The sequence below is a fragment of the Mus pahari genome, chromosome 13 (assembly GCF_900095145.1).
Source record: "Mus pahari chromosome 13, PAHARI_EIJ_v1.1, whole genome shotgun sequence".
In the NCBI taxonomy this organism is placed as follows: domain Eukaryota; kingdom Metazoa; phylum Chordata; class Mammalia; order Rodentia; family Muridae; genus Mus; species Mus pahari.
Genome location: NC_034602.1, coordinates 25,480,591 through 25,501,980, shown reverse-complemented (window position 1 = coordinate 25,501,980; position 21,390 = coordinate 25,480,591). Strand labels below are relative to the sequence as shown.

Below are 21,390 nucleotides of genomic sequence, written 5' to 3'. Positions count from 1 at the left end.
GGGAGCTGTGCTAAGTCACACACGCCACAGCGTTCTCTGGAATAGCAACAGAATGTAAAGAATCTTAATCAGCCATCAAGAGGGAAGTTAGCCAAGTTATGACACCCCATAGAGTTCTACACCATTGCTTTAAGCCGACATAGATCTAGTTGAATTGGCACATGAGGATCTTCAAAATACACCAGGGCCAGAGAAAAAGCAAGTAGTGGTTTAATGTAATCTCACAGGTGTAATGGAGGCGTGTGGGGAGAGGCACCTCTCCTTCTCTTTGGGAACATTTTGCAGATGTTCCACTGTAACAAATTGTGCAGCTCTCTTGGGAAGAGAGTGAGATGGAGGGAGGTGATGAGAGATGACTAAATTTTGCACCATATATCTTAGAATCCATTTAAATATTTCACCGTGTTAATGTTTCCTAAGTATACGTAATTCTCACAGAGATGAGGACAAACAGACCACATGAATGCCTGTTCATGCTAAAACCTATGACTGAGAACAGGGCCTGGGGTCACATCAGAAAAGCCACCACACCAGTGCACACAGACCAACCTGGTAGGCAGCAATCAGAGAGGGACTGGATCATTTGGCGCATGCGTGGCACAATCCCCAAGAATCGGAGGAGAAGAGCCGCCCATGGCGACGGGCCCTGCAAAGAAGGGACACAACTGCAGCTAGGTGTGGAGGGACCAGGGGTCAGGTACCTGTCATCCAACCAGGCTGGAGGCCTCAACCCACCCTCAGCTTCTCAACTGTTGGCAGCAGCTCATGGCCACACTGGTGAGCATGGGAGTGTGGCTCGGGCATGAGAAAAGGGCACCCATGAGGGTGTCTGGGCATTCACCCGCACTCACCTCCTAGGTCTGCTCTAAGCCATATGGTCATTGAGGTGTCAGGACAGTGACAGAGCCAACAAGAGGGTCTGATGGAGGTGAAGAGAGGAGACATCGGGAAAAGCAAAACATGGCAGGTGTGCCCTCACACAGCCACGATGGCTTGCTAGAAGCCTTCCATGGGTCCTTCATGTCATGTCAAACATGCACTTGTAAAGTCCTACCTTCCAGTTGTGTTTGTGACTCACTGTCCTCCAGCCTCACTGACCCTCAGTACCAGACAGTGGTCAACTGTCCATAGTCTTTTCACCCTGTGGGACAAGTTCTATGTCCATGGCACAGACCCCTTCCTGTCTTACTGTCCCATCAGTAGAGGAAATGCTGTCTTCCTGCCAAGCTCTAGAACTGCCTGCACAGCCTCTGCTCGTCTGCCCCAGCAGAGCCCAGCATCTCTCCTCTCTTTCCTCGTGGCCACTGAGGTGTGGTTTGAATGAGAATCGTCCCTGTAGGCTCAGCCCTTGAGTTGGTGGAACTGTTTGGGAAGGATTAGGAGGTGTGGCTTTGTTGGTGGAGGTGTGTTACTCAGGTGGGCTTTAGATTTCAAAAGACCACACCAGACCCTTATATGGTTTAGGATGCAAGCTCTCAGATACTACTCTAGTGCCACGCCCCTCTGCCTGTTGCCACGCTCCCCACCATGATATCATGAACTAACCCTCTGAAACTGTGAGCAAGCCCCCAGTTCAATGCTCCCGTGATCATGGTGTCTTCACAGCGAGAGAGCAGTAACTAAGACGCTACCTTTCCCTCACGGACAGTTCTGTTCCCAGGTACCAGCTGCATACCTGACGGTCAATGGCTCTCCTTTCTCTCTCAATACCTAAATGCAAAACATTCCGGAGTCCTTCAAAGTCATTATCCATTCCTTCTGCATCAGCTGCACCCTCCTGCTCCCTTCCAGGGCCTCAGCTTGCATGTTCCCCTTCATGTCCAGCCTCTGGGTTATCAACAGGACAATTGACTGAAAATGCCATTTCTCCCCAGGGCTTCCCTGTCACAGCTCCTGGTGCCAACAGTAACAAGTTTAAGTTCAAACCCCTTTGTATATTTCAGCCTATAGGTGCTATGCCTTGTGGATCTCTGGGCTCCCCACTGCCTCTGCTCACCTGGTCAGAGGTGACCTACCCGTCTCTTTTTGTCTGAGTCCTGCCCTGCTCTGAGCACTGGGTGTGGACCTCTCTCTATCTCCAGGGGCTTCAGCAGTGGCAGGAAACCTGAAAGAGGCCATAGCCCAAAGCTCTCAACACACACTGGCGCAGGAGGCTCTGAATCCCTGCAAATGGTCAGTATCTTGAGGGACTGGGAAGGTTGGCTCTCACTTGAGTTGTCCCAGAGCTGCCAAAACCTGGGAGTGGATACAACATAAATTCATTCTCCCAAAGCTGTGGATGCAAGAGATCCAAAATCAAGGTGTCAGTGGGGCTGCGCTCCCCCTAATGCTCTAGACATAGACTCCTTGCTTCTTCCCGTGTCTTCTGGCCTCTGGAATTCCTTGGCTTGTGACATCATTCTACCCCTGCCTTGATTTTCCCATTCTATGTCCTTATATAGTGTCCTTGTGTATGTGTATATACTGCACATGCCCATGTTTGCATGTGTATGCCTGTGTGTATGTGCCTGAGTGTGCCTTTGTAGAGTGTTCTCCTGTGTGTGCATATGTGTTGAATGCATATTCATGTGTGTTTTTGTATAGAGTTCTTGCATATGCTTGTGAATGTATGTGTCCCTGCATGTATGATGTGTGTAAGTGCCTATATGTGTCCCTATGCAATATTTTCATGTGTGTGCACATGTGTTCTGTGCCTGTGTGTGTGTGTGTGTTTCTGTCAAGCTGCAGTAGGAACCTGAATGACTTTGCCATAAAGATTACATATGCAGAGACCTCTTTTTCCAAATAAGGTCACACTAACAACAAGGACATAATGCAGACCACAGGACTGGTGCCTAATGCTACATTTGACACACAGGGTGAGACTCTGGTTCTCTGAATGGCCAGCCAAGCAAGAGTGATGAGGTCAGAGCAGGGAGAAAAATGTCCTGGAGACAGCAGGTTAGATCTGGAGGGATGCAGGCAGGATTGGCTGCACTTAAACCCTGCCTAGGCATGGAAAGCACGGTGCACTCCTTCAGCTGGAGGCTCTGCTCTTTGCAGTGTGGGCTCCAGAGTTGACCTGCAGAAAGGCCTTCCCAGAGCCAGGAGCTAGCAGGGGAAGGCTCTTCAGGAAAGCAGTGACAGGAGCAGAATTTGTCCCTGAAACACACAAGGCACAGCTCTGAGGAATCCCAGGCGGGAAGGTGGCCAGATGCAAAAATGTCAACCTCGATGGGGAACTTAATCAGGGCTGAGACTGCATAGCCTGAGGGAATGAGTGTAACCCAAAGAAAATGTGACAGGAAAAGGGAAAGGGCCTGGCTGCAGGTGGAAAGAGGAGGAAGGAATGAGGCTCATGGGGGAGGGGAGAGGGGAGGATAAGGGTAAACATGGGGGAGACACAGAAGATGAGGCCTGGTACCTGAAAATGTAGCCCAGGGAATAGAATAATTCAATTAAGAACGCAGGCTCCTGGACATGCATAAAGCTCCTGAGGCAGTCCGAAGCCCTTCCTGGGAGTTGTCTCTTTGGACAGAGGCTGCTTATGGCCTTGGGTGTTAAATCTCTGATCCTTCTGGAATAGTCTCTCTACCTTTTTACCCAGGCTCCAGGGCTGGCTGGCCAACATTCCTGGATGACATCTGACTCAAAGGCACTCCCTACCTAGGGAATGTCTCCTCCAAGTTTGGACCAGGCTGCCCCAGGTTAGCTGATGAGGCCATCGAAGGCCCTCACAAATTGGAGACAAACCGTGGGAAGAGACACAAAGAGTACTACTGAACACCTGTGTGCCAAGGTGGTGCTGTGGCTTTACACTCCAGGTCAACATTGTGTTCTCCACTTTATAAGCCATGCCACGGAGGCACAGAAGGGCAGCCCAGGCTCAACTGATTTCACCAAAATAATGCTGGCTTGATTGCTAGGCATTCATTACACCTCATTATCTTTTGCCTTGAGGAATCTATGAGGAAGATTCAGCTCCTATTCCTCAGATACTTCAACTGTGTGACTTACCCACGATATAAGCAACAACAACGAAACTATTTGCAAAACAAAAATGTGAACTGGGTCTAGGATTAGGTATCACTAAGTATCAGCTATAGGATTTAGCAACCCTCGAGTGGTACCTCCTTCAGTTACAGAGGAGATATGAGCCTGCTTTAATTATTAAGGAGGTTTTAAGTTGTTCAGAGCACAGGTAAAAATAGGTAGCCTGATTACATTACAGATATGCAGTATGCTAAAAATATACACCCCACCTCAACTTGATCTAACTATGGAAAACTTTTTGACTATGAAGGTAAAATTTTCGGAACAAATGACTGGCAACATTCAAGTACACTGTTTTCCTAAAAACAACGCCCTCCGCTTAGCTGGCCTGCCAGTATATCTCTGGATTTCTTATTTTATGAAACAAGCCAACAAGGAAGGACATCAGAGTATAGTCATGAGTCAGCCATCCTTCTAAAGAGTCATTCTCTAAAGGATTCATTCATTTGGCCAAAATACAAGCTAGTGGAAAAAGAAAACTGAAGTAGAAAGAAGTGATAAGAAAAATTTGTGTGGAGAGCACATATTATGCCTCCTCCCTCATGGCCTTTTCTCTCTCTAAAGCCTCAGGGACAGGCAGATGGTACCTGGGTACCCAGCGGTCTGCTTAACCGAGCGATGCTACATCCCTGGCATGCATTTCCACGGCACTGCAGCACCACTGCAGTTCACACTGACCCCCAACCCTGCACATCACCTCATGCATCCTCATCACCTTTCCTCTCACCGGCACCGCTGAGGATCGGAGGACTTAGGGCACATGCCCACCAGAGTCCTCTCCGATACAGCCTAGGCTGGACAGAGCAAAACACACAGCCCGGGTCCACCAGGCAGGGATTTAACAGAGACCTCCAGGACTTCAACGTGTGCCCCCTTTACCTCCACCCACTCTCCACTCCATCATCTCCCCCCAACAAACCAAAAGCCCTTTGTGTTTAGGCAATTCCCCCCTCCCACCCCTAGCAGCCCACCCACCTGGTAACTCAAGGAGTTACCAGGTCTGTCTGACCTTGCCAGGTGATGGAGATGGGGACCGACTGCTGGTAGGAGCGAAGGCAGAGGTGACCCATCAAGTTTAAACACATCTCCCCCTTCAGCTGATAGCTCAAGGCAGGAGGGGGCAGTTTTAAGGGCTGAGGAGGCCCTAAGGCTCCTCTAGCTGGGTAATTTCCCAGAGTGACCTCAGACTGCTTACTCAGAGGCACAGGCAGGATGGAGAGGGCTTTTCCTGTGACAGCCACCACTGGAGTTTAAAACCCCCTCTCCGTGCCGGGAACACGAACACAGGCACACACACACACACACACACACACACACACACACACACACACACACACACCATCTGCCTGGTCAGTATCCACTGCAGAGCACATCTGCCTGAGTGAACCTCCTAACTCTCAGGTGCATGGGCACGATCCTCACCCCAGAAGCCCCGATGACTGAACCTCAGGTGTCTAGGGAGAGGAGAAGGAGGTGGTAGGGAAAGAGGGTTTACTTCTCTCTTATAGCCTCTGAAGGCTGACACTTGCCTTCCTCTACCAAAAGATGGCTGGCCTCTCTCTAGGCTGAATTCAGTGCCTGGGCTTCCCAGAGCCAGTCCCCAGCACACACAGAGAAGGTGTCTCCCTTGGGACATTAGCCTGGGTAGCGTCCTTTCCACTGTTGAACTGCTGGCTGCACACAAGGTGAGAAATTACCTGCTCCTGTCCCATTTCTGTCTAAATCCTTTGTCCCTCCTGTGAGGGCAAAGGGGCCTCGACCCAAGACTGGGGCTAGTGCAGGAGCAGAGCTTTGAGCTCAGCCCTCCAGGACACTCTCAGCTAGGGCTGGGGAAAAGCAAACAGCTCAAGGGGCCCGCCGCCCCGGGGCCCTCCTGCCCAGCCCCGATCAGCCCGCCGACTCACCCCAGGGAGGGGCTCTCCGGAGTGGATGTGGATCCGGCCCCGGGGCCGCGGGGGCTCAGGCAGTCTCCACCTTCCCGCCGCGCTCTCAGCGCCTCTCGGTGCTGTGCTAGCTGCCGCCGCCGTGAGCCCGCGAGGAGGGCGGCGCTGGGGTCCGAGATGCGCTGCGCCGGGGGCCCGCCTCCCCGCCGCGCCCGCCGCGCCCGCCGCGCCCGCCGCTTCAGCACCGCGGACAGCGGCCAGCCCCGCGCACGAGCGGCCTCGCCCGGAGGCCCGCGCCCCACCCGAGCCCCAGGTCCTTGTTGCCCGGTTCCAGGCACCCGGTTGGACAAAGGCTAGCTCCCTTGGAGGGACAAGCGAAGGCGGCGAAAACGCAGCTCAGCCTCTTAAAGCTTATCGGCGTGGTCGGGAACCCGACCTGGCACCTAGGACGCTATCTGGGCCCAATCATGACCAAGGAGGAGGCTGGCCCCTCGTGTGGGTCCAGCACGGGAGGGGCCCAGAGAAGATCGTTGCTCAAACCCTCATCTCTCCGCTATCATATGTTCTGGATCTGTCTTGTGAGCTAGAGGTTGGAATAGAGGGTGTTGGGGTTCCATCCGACCTGCAATTTCAGTTCTTCCCACCCACCAGCCCATCCTTGGTGTCAATCAACCAACAGATGGGACTACTAGAGCTTAGTGACATCACCCATAGCCACTTCCACGTTGTTTTCATTTCTGTTAAAAATCCCTCCTGCTGTTCCTTGTTCTCAGCCAGAAGTCCCCGGATGAGATAGAGGTGCTCTTCTGACTTGGCTTCCGAAACAGAGCAGCGACTTGACCCTCAGCCTCCTTTCTCTTCTGGGATAGGTGGGGGCTGCGAGCCCGCCCGAGGAAACTCAACCAGTCTGGAGAACACAGTGGGTGGCCACGGAGGCCCCACCCGCGAGGTGAGGAAACCCTTTCCTTCGGTCAACTAAACTGGCTACTCCTGCCTTCTTACAGCACCACAACCTTTTCTATCGTTAATTAAAATACAGAAGCATTTTTATTTTTACCTCTGGCCAACTTCCCTGCCCCTCCTTGGAACAGGGAAAACAGAACACCGCAATTTAAAAGTCTAGGTTCATAAATCCCATCCAAGCACATGAGAGATTGTGCACAAGCACTCAGGCAGAGGCTCTGAGAATGAGTACGGTCTGGAACACACACACACACACACACACACACACACACACACACACACACACACAAAGTACACACCTTTAATCCCAAGCAATGAAGGTAAGGTTAGTTTACAGAATTTTTCACAAGAAAGTAGTGATATGCTGTGCCTTAAAAAGAGATGGAGCCTGCTCTTGGGGCCCTTTTCCTCCTGGGTCTCCTCATCCCAGCCTTNCACACACACACACACACACACACACACACACACACACACACACGAAGGGGAAATAGGTTGGACCGGAAGCTCGATGCCAGGCAGGAGTGACTTCTTTTTCACAAGAAAGTAGTGATATGCTGTGCCTTAAAAAGAGATGGAGCCTGCTCTTGGGGCCCTTTTCCTCCTGGGTCTCCTCATCCCAGCCTTGATAATGAGGGTTTGTGCCTAGTCTTGCTGCATCTTGTTATGCTGTGTTAGGTTAATATCACTGAGAGGTCTGCTCGTTTCTGAAGGGAAGTGGAGAAGCAGTGGATGGGGGAGGGGTGATGACACCGAGAGGGGCTTGGGAGGCAGATGGGGGACAGGAAGGAATGGAGGGAGGGGAGGCTGTGATCTGAGTGTATTGTATGAAGGATGAGTAAACAAACATTAATAAAAGGACAAAAAGAGGCGGGGCCACTAGGTCTGAAAGTTACCTTAACTTCCTTCTCTTTCTTCTTCTTATTTTTTTTTTTTTTTTAAAGAAATGTGCTGTCAAGGCTCCGAAAGAAGGGCTTCCTGCTGCAGACAGTCTAAACCTCCAGAGGATAGGAAACCAAATGGTCATGGCTTCTGAGTCTCTTTGTGCATTACCTCATTTGGAATGGGATGTCAGGAGGATTTTGTGACCAAGGATCCCTGCAGTTTAGTCCCTTTGTCTAATTTATGGCAGGATCAGCATTTCCCAGCATGCCTGCATCTTCACATCAGAGACCAGTGAGAGCCCAGACAGGCTCACTCTCACATATAAGTGCATGTGTGCATTCATGTGTGTGTGCACACGTATGCACGCGTGTTCAAGTGTGTGTGTGTGAATAAATACGCGTGTACACACACTAGAACAAAGTTTTTAAAATTCAGTCACGTGTCTATATTTATACTGGGCTCCAAATGATTAAAGATTTGAAACAGAAACAAGCCGAGACATATGGCAAGATTTTAAACTTGTCTGGTCAGTCCATTACTTTCTGGATCTGGAAAAGCTTGATACCTAGAATACACTTCCCTGATTCTCAACCACAGAGGCTGGAAAACAGTGCTGTGCCAGGCCCTCTTCCTCCTTCTGCTCCTGGCAGGGGTTGGGGTGGAGGGGACGGAGGCCCTTTGACCTTCTCTCTAGACACTGTGATGCTGGTGGGCAGTGAACACACGGAGCCCCCACCCCAGCCCATCCTTTCCTCCTGTTCCCAGCCCTCCTCCTTCCTCTCTGAGCCCCTCGATCCTATCCAATCCTCCTAGGATGTTTTACAGGAGCCCAGATCAGCTGCTCTGCTGGAGGCCTGCCAAGCTCCCATCCACGCGCACCGCAGCACCACTGAGTTGTGCTGAGAACTTGTAGAATGAGCAAACCTAGGGCTTGGGTGGACTGGAATGAAGTGTGCTTTAGGATGCCATCTAATTCCTTTTCTGGCCACCACCACCCACCCTCTCTTCACACCCAGTTCATGCCCTGTTAAGTCGACCTAGAGAAGGCAGTCCTGGTAGGCAGGGGGAAAAAGAACCTCTAAGCTTACAGAACGCACACAGAACGTGGCCCTCTCCAGGGTGCTTAAAGGCCATGGGAAGGTATCCCTTTGAGTTACTACAAACAAAATGCCATAGCAAAGAAAACCTACAAGACACAATAGCCGCTTGCACTCTAGTTATGCCTCAAAGCCACAGCTGTGGTCGCTGACAAGAGGAGAGAGAGCCTGGTGAGCCACATGCATTTTCTGTAGAATTGAAAAGACCTTTGTGACATCATCACATTGTGATGATGCTCCTCTAGGAACAGACCTGTCAGCCAGAGCTTGAAAAGAGTCACAAGTGACACGATAGGTCACTGGGCTCTGTGTACCTCAGTGTACATCTGTGTAAGACGATGACTTAAGGTTGGCTGACTTCTGCCATGTCTTTCAGCTTTTAAACCCCAGTGCCTTGAGGACAGTGACGGCAACCGAGTAGTAGAGTACTGGCTGGCCAGGCAGGAGGACCTGAATTCAATCCTGAGCACCCCAAACTGGGCGTGGGATTCGCACTTATAACCCTAGCACCAACAAGGTGGGGCAGGCAGTTCCCTGCAGCCCGCCTACCTACGTGTCAAGCCACAGGTCTCAGGGGGGTAATTTCTCAGTAAAGAAGGTGGGTGTCAAGAGAGAAACAATGCCTGAGATTGACTTCTGGCTTACGTGTGTGTGTGTGTGTGTGTGTGTGTGTGTGTGTGTGTGTGTGTAAGTAAGGGTTAGATGAAACCACTGAACTACACCACTCCATATGTGAAAAGGAAGCATTGTTCAGGGAGATTCAAAACTGCCAGGTGTAGCTAGTCTTTAGTACTTTGTAGGTTCCTCATTCTTCCACTCTTCTCCACCCTTTTTCTTCAGCCCTTTTAACCCCCTAACACTAGATAAGAGAAAGAAAAGAATAGAGAGGAAAGGAAAGGGGAAGGTGTTATCCTTAGATTACTTCCTGCCAGTTAGGGTCATTGAGTTCCTTGGGGCGAGTTTGATCTTTGTCATCGGGATATCTAATTTCTTCTTGTTTCTTCTTTGCACAGCTACTTAGCAAACTGCAACCAAAGACAGCCAACAGACAAAGACAACCAACAGCCAAAGACAGCCAACAGTCAGCCAACAACCAAAGATAGCCAACAGCCAGCCAACAGTCTGCCCAGCCTCTTGGGGCACTAACCTTTATGTACGTTCTGAGTATTTCCCAGAATTCCAAATGTCATATAATTGCAGAAACTATCTTCAGCTAGCAAACCATGCCTCTGCTAGAGTAAGAGGCAAATCATAGTCGGCTGCTGTGGACAATCTGAAGCAGCCCCACAGCCCCACACCTGGGAATAAAACAAAAACATATTCTTATAATATTTCTGTTTTGTTTTTTGTTTTGTTTTGTTTTAACAAACCAAAACTCCAAAATTGTCACTACAACCATGGCTACCTTTGGGGGTGCAGAGCAAATGGCAAAGGGTGGGTAAGTCCTTGCTAGTGTTGGGCAAACCCTTGCCCGTGTTTGGTGTTTTGGAAGAGGGAGTCTGTAAGCTGGAACCGCCTGGAAGTGTTGAGAGTATCTGTGGGAGAGGTTTGCAATAGAGAAGATCTTGCGAGCTAGCCATGCTATGTCTTACAGATACGTGCTAACTAGAGGACTAGATGCTCCATTTGTTTGAGGTAGAGGCAGACAGGGAGGCAGTGCCTGTGGTGGTTTGAATGAGAATGGCCCCCACAGACTCATAGATTTGAGTGTTTAGTTATAGGGAGCAGCACTATTTGAGAGGATTAGGAGGTGTGGCCTTGTTGGAGGAAGTGTGTCACTGGGGGTGGTTTCAAAAGCCCATGCCAAGGCCAGTGGCTCTCTCTTCCTGTTGGCTTCTCTACCACCATGTCTGCCTGTGTGGACAAACCTCTGACACTATAAGCAACCTCCAATTAAATGCTTTCTTTTATAAGAACTTCCATGGTCATGGTCTCTCCTCACAGCAATGGCTAAGTAACTAAGACCAAGTTGGTGTCAGGGAGCTGGGTACTTCTGTGACCAGCATGACCATGATGCTTGTTGGCGGAATGTGGACTTTGAGACTTTGAATTAGGAAAGCAGTTGAACTTTTAAGCATAGCTTAGTGGACCATACTAGTGCCAGAGGATAAAATCTTAGAGCACGGGTTGGCGAGATGGCTCAGCAGTTAAGAGCACTGACTGCTCTTCCGAAGGTCCTAAATTCAAATCCCAGCAACCACATGGTGGCTCACAACCATCTGTAATGAGACCTGACACCTTCTTCTGGAGTGTCTGAAGACAGCTACAGTGTACTTACATATAATAATACATAAATCTGCTGAGGGCAATATGAACCATGGGAGTTAAGAAGTTTTAGAGCAGAAAATTAGGTAGCATCCTAGAGACCATCCTTGGGATATTTTTGTGAAGAATGTGGCTGGTTTCTACCCTTGTCCAAAAAAATCTGCCTGAATCTAAATAAAAGAGTTTGGACTAATGACCTTGGTAGAGGAGATTTCAAACAGCCTAGCGCTGACTGTATCTTGTCGTGATCAGTGTTTAATCCCAAGCAGATCTATAATGAAAAGGAGCGAGCTGAACAAGATAAAATACAGAACGTACAGTTTGAGGGGAAGAAGAGCTCCAGGAACCCATCAAAACCAGAAAGCTGATGAAATGTATTCCAATAGGGGGCCAAGTTCCAGCCCCAGCAAGCAGAAGACCTTGCCAGCTTCAGAGGCCTGTTTCTGGCTTTTAGAGTCAAGGATACAAGAAAGGAGTTGTGGAATCTCCCTCTGCGGCTAAGGAAAGCTGCCAAGGCCGGGTGTGAGTCAGAGGCGTCCCTGTATGGAGGCCCAGAGGGGCCAATGCATGAAGCTGTGAGGGTGAAACCTGGATTTCCCTGGAGCCTGAAAGATGTTGGAGATGCCAGAGTCTTGGTATACCTGCCAAGGAGAGCTGGTAGCAGGGAGTGGAACCAGCCCAAGAGGGAGAAGTGTGTTGCAGCCAACAAAGCTAAAAGGAGTTGGAGACCTGAATAGCATTTTGACATTAGACATGGAGATGACATTAGACATGGAGATGACATTAGACATGGAGATGACATTAGACATGGAGATGACATTAGACATGGAGATGACANTGACATTAGACATGGAGATGACATTAGACATGGAGATGACATTAGACATGGAGATGACATTAGACATGGAGATGACATTAGACATGGAGATGACACTAGACATGGAGATGACACTAGACATGGAGATGACATTAGACATGGAGATGACACTAGACATGGAGATGACACTAGACATGGAGATGACATTAGACATGGAGATGAGAGGTTGGTGTTGGCGCTGGTGTGTTTGATCTTGCTTTGGCCCAGCACTTCCTCACTCTGCTCCCTTTCCTCCTGTTAGAATGGTTATGCACATTCTGTGACATTGTGTGTTGGAAGTATGCGACCTGATTTTATATGTGGATATTTACAGGGGGGTTACAGTTAAAAGATTGCCTTGAGTCTCAGAAGAGGCTCTGAAGTTTTAAACAGTGTTGAGACTGTGACAGACTATGAGGGCTTTTGAAGTTGGACTGCATGCGGTTTTGCACTAGGATATGGCTTCAAGCCTATGGGGGCCAGGGAGTGGAATGTGGTGGTTTGAGAATGGCCCCATAGATTCACAGGTTTGAAGGCTTAGTCTTTAGGGAATGAAGCTACTTAAGATTAGGAGGAGCAGGGCTTGGTGGCGCACACCTTTAATCCCAGCACTCGGGAGGCAGAGGCAGGCGGATTTCTGAGTTTGAGGCCAGCCTGGTCTACAGAGTGAGTTCCAAGATAGCCAGGACTACACAGAGAAACCCTGTCTCGAAATCCCCCCCCTCAAAAAAAAAAAAAAAAGATTAGGATGGATGGCCTCGTTGGAGGAAGTGTGTCACTAAGGGTGAGCTTAGAGGTTCTTTTATAAGAGTTGGTGTAGTCATGGTGTCTTTTCACAGCAATACTGACTAAACCATTGTGGGTACAAACATTTGCTACTAAACCTGACAAACTTGGTTCAGTTAATGGCCCTAGAACCCACATAATGGATGGAGAGAACTGACTTCCCAAATTTGTTGTTTGGACCTCCACATGTGTACTGTGGCAAGTCAGTGTGTGTGCATGCTGCATTCACGTGTACAAATACACACACCCCAAAATAAATTTAACTTTCAAGTGTGCAAACAAGTTTAACAGACATGTGCCAAACATATATAAATGGTTGATAAGGATGTGAAAAGATAAATTCATCTTCACTAATGTAGAACACAAATCAGAACCACAGTAGGCACCACAGACACCCATTACCATGGCTAAACCAGAGGACCAGTGCTGGGGAGAATCTGGAGAACCTGGAACTTTTATGTTGGCAGGAATTAAAGTAGTGGAGCTGCTGTTTCAGTTACCCTGTGACCAACCCGGCTATTACACAAATACTCTCAAAGGAACTGAAAGCTGGGGCTACGGAAGTACCTGGTTACCAGTGTGGTCCACAGAGCTGATATGCTGATGAAATCCAGTGTCCACTGCCAGATGACACACCTTAATCCCGGGAGACAGAGGCAAGCAGGTCTCTGAGTTCAAGGCCAGCCTGGTATAGAGCAAGTTTCAGGTAAAGAAAAGTTTAGGTACATGCTTTTAATCCCAGCACTCAGGAGACAGAGGCAGGTAGATCAGTGGTGGTTTACTTTGTGGCGTTCAGAGGCAGTTTTTACAGGGACAGTTTTACAGGGACGAACAAGATGTAGCATATGTCTAAGGATGGAATACTACTCAGCCTGTAAAGGAAGGAAATTCTGGCACATGTTATAAGCTGATAAAGCTTGAGGACATGACAAATCAGTCACAAATTGATACCATGTGATTCGCTCACATGAAGTTCCCAGAGAACTCGATCCACCCAGGCAGACAGTAGAATGGGGGTTGCCAGGGGATACTGGGAAGAGGGAATGGCAAGTCATTAATTAATGAGCATAGAGTTTTTAGTTTTTCAAAATAGAACAAATTCTGGGGGTAGGTGGAGATGGTGGCTCCCAAGATATTAATGTAGTTAATGCCATTGAACTTGTATGTTTAAAGTTCACTAAGATGATTGGCAGCCAATGGCTGCTGAGGGAGGAGGAGATCTCTTTTGGGGGGGATGTGGTCATGGGTAGGTTGCTGATGGTCAATCAGACAGCACTAATTGGACTCAATGGGCTATAACAAAGAAAAACATGAAGGTCTAGAGGGAGGGTGGACACAACCAAGATACACTGTCTACATGTGTGAAATTGTCAGTGAATACATACAAATATTAAAATGGCTAAGATGGTAAGATTTATATTTATGTATTTTTCTTTAAAACATTTAGCAAATTGTGTGTGTGTGTGTGTGTGTGTGTGTGTGTGTGTGCGTGTTTATGGTGTTCATGCCTGTGCACATGCATTTGTGTGGGGGCACAGGAGGAACAGGAGGACACAGGGAACTGGACCTGCTGAGGCTGCCTTAAATTGCTTGAAAGGGAAAATAATAATTAAGGTACACTAAAATGTATCAAGGATTCAGATTGTAATCTTATTCAAAAATAATATTTAAAAAATAGAGAAGGGGCTGGAAAGATGGCTTAGTGGTTAAGAGCACTGACTGCTCTTCCAGAGGCCCTGAGTTCAAATCCCAGCAACCACGTGGTGATTCACATTCATCTGTAACGGGAATCAATGCTCTCTTCTGGTGTGTCTGAAGACAGCTACAGTGTACTCACATACATAAAATAAATCTTAAGAAAACAAATAATAAAATAAATCTTTAAAAATAAAATAAAAAGCAAAAAATAAAAGAGAAAATGAAATAATTTAAAATGCTTGATTAATAATTTTAAATATTAGCCGTGTGTTGTGGTGCATGCCTTTAATCCCAGCACTCAGGAGGCAGAGGCAGGCGGATTTCTGAATTCGAGGCCAGCCTGGTCAACAGAGTGAGTTCCAGGACAGCCAGGGCTACACAGAGAAACCCTATCNNNAAAAAAAAAAAAAAAAAAAAAAAAAAAAATTTAAATCTTAGACAGAAGGAAATCTACACCAAATGAAATTTCCTCCCTTTTTAAGGCTGAATATATTCCTCTAGAGCAGTGGTTCTCAACCTTCCTAATGCTGTAACCTTTTAATACAGTTAGTTCCCTCATTTTGTGGTGACCCCCAACCATAAATTTATTTTTGTTGCTACTCCATAACTGTAATTTTGATGCTGTTATGAATAGTGATGTAATTTTTGTAGATATAGGTTTACCAAAGTGGCTGCAATCCACAGGCTGGGAACTGCTGCTCTACATGGCTGCGTGGCCAAGCGATTCTAGCACCCGAGGGTGGCTGTGAGTCCTTCCAGCCTTTGGTTTTCAGGTCACATAGTGACCGGGACAGAGCAGAGAACACGGAGTCAGGCAGATCTGATTTATAGCCTACTGGCTCTGTCTGTTAGAAGCTTGGCGCCTGGACAAATCCTAAAACACAAGCGACACAGAGGGCAAAGCAGGCTTGCACCGTGGCCTCGTCAGTGTGAACTTCAAGCACATTCTACCTGGCCTTCGGAGTTCTGGTGCAGAAGCCACTCCAGGCTTCTGCCTTCAGACTGTTAATTTCTACCCAGCACACAAGAAGACAAACCGAAAAGCTACACAGCCACCAACCAACTTGCAGCTTCATAAAACGTTGCCAACCAATGGTAACTGGCTGGAGAACATTTCACATTCCATTCAACAAGTCTCTATTTGTGGGACTCTGCACTGGAGCAAGCCGGTTGGAAATGTCATGCCTAAAAGCAATGGCTAATGAAGCCCCAGAGAGGATTCAACACAAAGCATGAATGCAAACTTGTGTATGGACATCTGAGTGGTCAGCAGGCAGCTTTGACAGAGAGGCTACAAGTTCAGTTCCTTCCCCAGGCAGTACAGCATCTGGCAAGCTTATCAAGGGCTGGAGAGATGGCTCAGTGGTTAAAAGCACTGGCTGCTCTTCCAGTACCTACATGGTGACTCTCAGTCATTTGAAATTCCAGTACCAGGGGCTGTATGCACACATACACACACATGCATACGCACACATGGGCACATATATACACGCGTGCATACATACTATAACATAGATACACATATTTCAAATTCAATCCCACAATAAAGTATGCTGGAATTCTTGAGACCAATGTGGAGCTGCTGGCTTTGTCTTCTTGACTGTCTCCCTCAAAACCATCTTGAAGAATGTTCGCATGAATCCACCAACATTCAAATCTTACAGTTCCTGTGTACAGCACAGGAACTATAGCTCCAGCCTGTCAAACTTCCCCTTGCTCTTCTCTGGCTCTCAAATGAAGGTCGCAGTAATATCATATATTGTGTAAGGCTGCCTGGCCAAAGCCTCTCGTGCACCTGGACATTCCTGTCAATGATGAAACTCGAGAAGAGTGCACTCTGCCCCCCACAGCCCTAGGTACGAACATCCAATTGTCACTGGCCACCTGTCTTTTTTCTGCAGCCCATCAGTTTGTTACATGGACACAGAGTCCCTTGGTTTCCTCATATACTGGCCATCAGTGCACAAGAAAGGGGCACACACAGCACACGTTTCCAGTGGGATTCATATCCCCCATCCTCAACAGCACAGCACAAAACAGAGCCGCTATCTAAATGAGAACTGCTTATTCTGGTATAGGAGCCAAGACTGCAGCTATTTTGCAGAAAGCATCCATTCTGCCCAAGGCTCTCGGGACAGAATGTAAGCCACTGGCTCTGACATCTGTAAAGACTATACCCAAGTCCCTCTTGGCTAAGCCACCTTCCTCCCTGGGGCCTTATGGTGGAGTCAGCAGGACTGGCAAATGCTTGCTTGATGCTGACCTGTCCAGCTGTACTGGGCTGGTCCAGGGCTCTTTGGGTCTTTGGCTTCCATGAGCTCTGTCTTTTCTTTCTGGACTGAATGGGGCAGAGCTGATACTCACTTGTATTAGCAACTGGCACCTGAAACAGGTGGAGAAGGAAGAGGAGGAGGAGGAGGAGGAGGAGGAGGCGGCTGCCTGGACCACCCACAGGTTCCTGATTCTGAATACACGCAGGATGTGGCCCTATTGAATGGCTCTCTTTCTCTTGTCAGGGTGTAGATTTTCCCAAAGCCCCTCTCTGCACTGGGTCCATTTCTAAGACGACCCAGGGGTCCCTCTGGGATCTCCCTTTGCTTCTTGAGTCCAACAGTTGTTCCCAAGAGGATGCCAAGGTCAGCAGCTCTCACCACTCAGCACCAGAAGCAAACAGTCCCCACTCATCCTTCCACAGAGACTTGGCCAACATGTTGTTGGGGCACGCTGCATATGGACTAATGCCCAGCAATTTTTTGCCCATTTGTCATGACGCATGTAGATTAGTTCCAAAGCTATTAAAAAATAAATGATCTCCCCTTGGCGAAGCTCTGAAGCCAACACAACTTATTAATTAACACAGTTGCTGACTCTCGAGACTCATCACGCCGGAGCTGCTGTGATAATCTGATTTCCCATATAATTGCCACTGCTCTGCAAGTCTGAGCCACAGCAAAATCATCAGACTGAAGCACACAAAAGGTCTAGGCTGGTTTGCCCCAGTGAAAGGAGAGTTATGCCATCCACTTGCCACCAGCACCCCCTAGTGGTTGGGCTGTATTTGTAGAACGGTTCTCTAGGAGCAAGGAGAAAGGGAGACTTGGATCCAACACTTCAGCAGCAATGCCAGGGGATAACATGGTTCTGAGGAAACAGTAGATAGGAGGCAGGCGCCAGGTTCATTCAGTGTGGTGGCAGTTTCTCAGGGAGGTTGAAACAGGGGAAATAGCTCATGTTCAGGAGTCTGAGGTCAACCTGTTCTACATAAATAATAACATTTTTCCTTTTCTTTTATGTGCATGGTGTTTTGCCTGCCTGTTTTCCTGTGTACCATGTGAATGCAGTGCCTGCAGAGGCTAGAATAGGGTATTGGATCCCCTAGGACAGTTGTAGATGGTAGTGAAGTGCCATGCAGGTGCTGGGAATTGAACTGGGGTCCTCTGGAAAAGCAGCAAGTGCTCTTAACCACAGAGCCCTCTCCCCCTCAAAATAAAGAGTGTAAAGAGATGCTACCACTCCCTACAAGCCCTTTCCTGAACAGCATGAAGGAGGCTTCACTAGTAACCAAATTGTCCCACCAATGACATCATTGCTGTACTTTGTTATGGACACGGTAGACCAGGCATGGTGCTGCTGCCACCTTACACATCTTTGCAACAACCCAGGTCTTCAAATAAAGGAACTGAGACTGATGAGCATGAGGAGGGTTCACATGGCAACGGAGTGACATAGCTCAGAGCTTTGGGAACTCACTTGGGCTCTGAGACCACAGAACCATGAGGAGCAAACTAGACACAGAGCTTGGTTCTACTCCCTGAGGCTGTCCCTCTCCAGTGTCATGACCTGCTGACGCTGCCATCCATCATCAGGACCCTCAGCCACCACCATCCTGCTTAGCTCTGAACAAAGCCAAGACTGGAGCTGTGCCCTTCTGGGAGGGCCGTCGTGGTGCATGGTTTGCTGCTGGCTCCTCTAGCACCATCTTACACATCACCATTGCATCCCACCCTTCTCTGCTCCTGCTTCCCTGGTTAGGCTCTAACTCTGCAGGTGGCCACGCTGGCTCCTCTCCAACACCAGCCCATCCCCTCTTCCAGGGTAGGGTCACACACCACTTCCTCCGAGCAGGCTTGCTTCCCTGACTTCAGCTGTTGCTGAAGTATCAATCCCGGTGCGCCCTTCACTAGCACAAGGAACCAGTAGTGCCCCCGTGGCTTGTGGGCCGCCTCACTGCTGGGGGGGGGGAGGTCCGCGAAAGCTGCCAATAGGATCTGTTTTCCTTTGATTCTCTACTCTCTTCATTATATTAGCACAGGATGATGTGCAGTAAATATTGGTTATATGCAGTAACTGATTCCTGGCATGTAACTTGGTGGCAGATGCTTGCCCGTTGTAAGGTGGTTTGAATGAGAATGTCCCCCACAGGCTGAGGTACTTGGGCTTTTGATCTGCAGTTGGTGGGGCTCTTAGGGGATGGGGGTACTGCCTTGCTTCAGGAAGTCCGTCACTGGGAATGGGCTTTGAGAGGTCATAGCCCGACCCACCTTCGATATGCTGTCTGCATCATGCCTACAGCTTAGGAGGTTACAGCTTCCCACTCCCGCCATCTGCTGCCATGCCTCCTTGCTATGATGGACTCCTGTCCCTCTGGAACCATAAACTGAAATTAACTTTCTCTTCTGCAACTTGCTATTGGTCATGAGTTTTTGTTTGGTTGTTCGTTTGGTTGGTTGGTTGGTTGCTTGCTTTGTTGGCTGGTGGTTGATTTTGAGTTTTTCAGTTTATTGTTTGTTTTTTCAAGACAGGTTTGTGTGTGTGTGTGTGTGTGTGTGTGTGTGTGTGTGTGTGTGTGTGTGTGTGTGNTGTGTGTGTGTGTGTGTGTGTGTGTGTGTGTAGCCCTGGATGTCCTGGAATTCACTCTGTAGACCAGGCTAGTCTCAAACTCAGAGATCTGCCTGTCTCTGCCTCCCAAGTGATGGGATTAAAGGCGTGCGCTACCACTGTCTGGCTTGGTCACTGTGTTTCATTACTTGTATTATATAAACATGGACTGACTTCAGATCTATGAAACTCTATGATATTTAGTAGGAAAGCAAGTTTTCCCGACTGGGAATGAACATGCAGCACTGAGGTGAGCGAGGTTCTGGCTGCTCACCTCACAGGACTCTAGACAGAGCCATTAATGTTCAGTAAAGGTGGAAATCCAAACAGAACCCCAGAGCTCTGCTCTTGGTCAAACGGGTGGATTCTAGATGTACAGGAAAGAGCAGATGCCAGTGCGTGGGAAACTGAAGAACAGTGTGAGAGGAGTCATTCTACCAGCATGTGCCACACACTCCTGTCCCTCGAGGCATTGCAGGCATGGCCGCTGTGTCCCGCATGCGTCAGTAGGTGGCAGAGAGGAGAGAAGCCATGTCTATGCTCAGTGTCTGACCTGTCAACATCTGAATGATCAGTAGCCTAACATTCCCTTTAAAAAAGTGAGCCTGAGATGACCACAGGTGAGTCCGGTGCCTCAGGGCACTGGACAGGGAGCCACCCTGAGCTAGTCCAGTTCTGTGTAGGCCTGGACAGGCTGGGAGCAAATTGGGAGAAAAGAGGAACCCTTCCTGGGGCCACACAAGAAAGGGTGGGACAACAAGAGGGGGCGAGGGAAGAACGGAGGTACAACATGTGGACACCATGACAACCGACCGCAAGGACAACTAGAACCTCTCTGCCTGGGACCATAGACTCAGAGTGGGGGTCAGTCGGAGACAGGTGGCCCTCACATAGGCCACCCAGGCTGTCCAGAGTGAGACAACTAGAACCTCTCTGCCTGGGACCACAGGCTCAGAGTGGGGGTCAGTCTGAGACAGGTGACCCTCACATAGGCCACCCAGGCTGTCCAGAGTGAGGGGCAAGCTTGTGAAGACCACCAGACTGACACCACGGGGCCTGGACAGAGAGCTAGCCTGAGGTGACCAGCAGTCCAGCGCCTCGCAAACCTGGGGAGGGCAGACCATGCCTGAAATGACCCCTGCCTGGTGCCATAAAGCACAAGCAGGGCACAGCACTCCTGGGACCACTCCTGAGATGACCTCAGACACTCAGAGACCCCGGGCGCCACAAAGAGGTGCAAGTAAGTGGTGAAGAAACGGAAGGGAAAGAGAAACAGAAGGATGAAGACAGGCAGAACTGGAGACTCCAGGTAGTGAGGAACAGCCTGATGTGAGTAGCCAGTGATGCCACCTGGTGGAGTCCTGGCCTTTGCTGACCCAGGGGGCCCTGTCCGGGTCCCTGACCCTGTAGGAGCAGGGGTCTCTTACCACCAAAGGCCAGGCCAATGTCCCTGGTCTGGTCTGCTGCCTGGAGACAAGTTAGTGTCTGAGGATTGAGCAGAACTGGCCCCACCCGTCACCTGGCTATCACAGGAGAGCTGGCCCTGGGGGTGTGAGAACAGGAGAGTTGCCCCTGCCCCTTGCCAGGTGCAGTGCTCCTGAGAGAGGCCCTGCACCTCACCTGGGCCGCACAGTAGAGCAGACATTAGTGGTGGATGGCAGAAGCCATCCAATAACCACCTCTGGGGACGAGTGATTTGCAAAGACAGCCCCCTATGACAAGGCCCCTTTGGATTTTCCCACTCGCCTAGGATGACCTGTGGAGGTTACCGCAGACCCCTGGGCTGATCCTCAGGAGTGCACGAGCTTCAGGCCCCTTCTAGCACTCACTATACTTATTCTTAGGTAGTTCTTAGGTTTGCTTTGTCAGTCGTGATTGAGGCTGAGCTTACTGGGAACAAAAACCTCTTGGATGGACGAGTCTTTGATAATTTTTCTAAAGTTTCTACAAGGACATTAAGCCTCTTTACAATCTACCACAAAAACTGGTTCCTATGCCGGGCGTGGTGGCGCACGCCTTTAATCCCAGCACTCGGGAGGCAGAGGCAGGC

At 49.2% G+C, this 21,390-nt stretch overlaps 1 protein-coding gene and 1 non-coding gene across 9 annotated transcripts in view; one reads left to right on the top strand and one right to left on the bottom strand.

Annotated features, from left to right (window-relative positions):
• Positions 1–21,390, bottom strand: part of Osbp2 (oxysterol binding protein 2) — a 161,869-nt gene that overhangs the window by 68,579 nt on the left and 71,900 nt on the right. For 2 of the 8 annotated variants that reach the window (XM_029545303.1, XM_029545304.1), the window contains exon 1: positions 5,042–5,088. The exons of 4 other annotated variants lie outside the window; for them this stretch is intronic. Coding sequence is in view for 1 of the 4 variants with exons in the window: in XM_029545301.1 (XP_029401161.1) it covers positions 550–592 (43 nt within the window). In the remaining 3 variants the exon portion in view is untranslated. Of the gene's footprint in view, positions 1–549; positions 647–5,041; positions 5,089–5,936; positions 6,033–21,390 lie in introns of those variants that run through there. 2 more of the 8 variants (XM_029545301.1, XM_029545302.1) reach the window with 2 other exon arrangements.
• LOC115065266 lies at positions 19,797–19,927 on the top strand. The gene has a single exon (XR_003845059.1). It is a non-coding gene; the product is annotated as a small nucleolar RNA SNORA17 (small nucleolar RNA).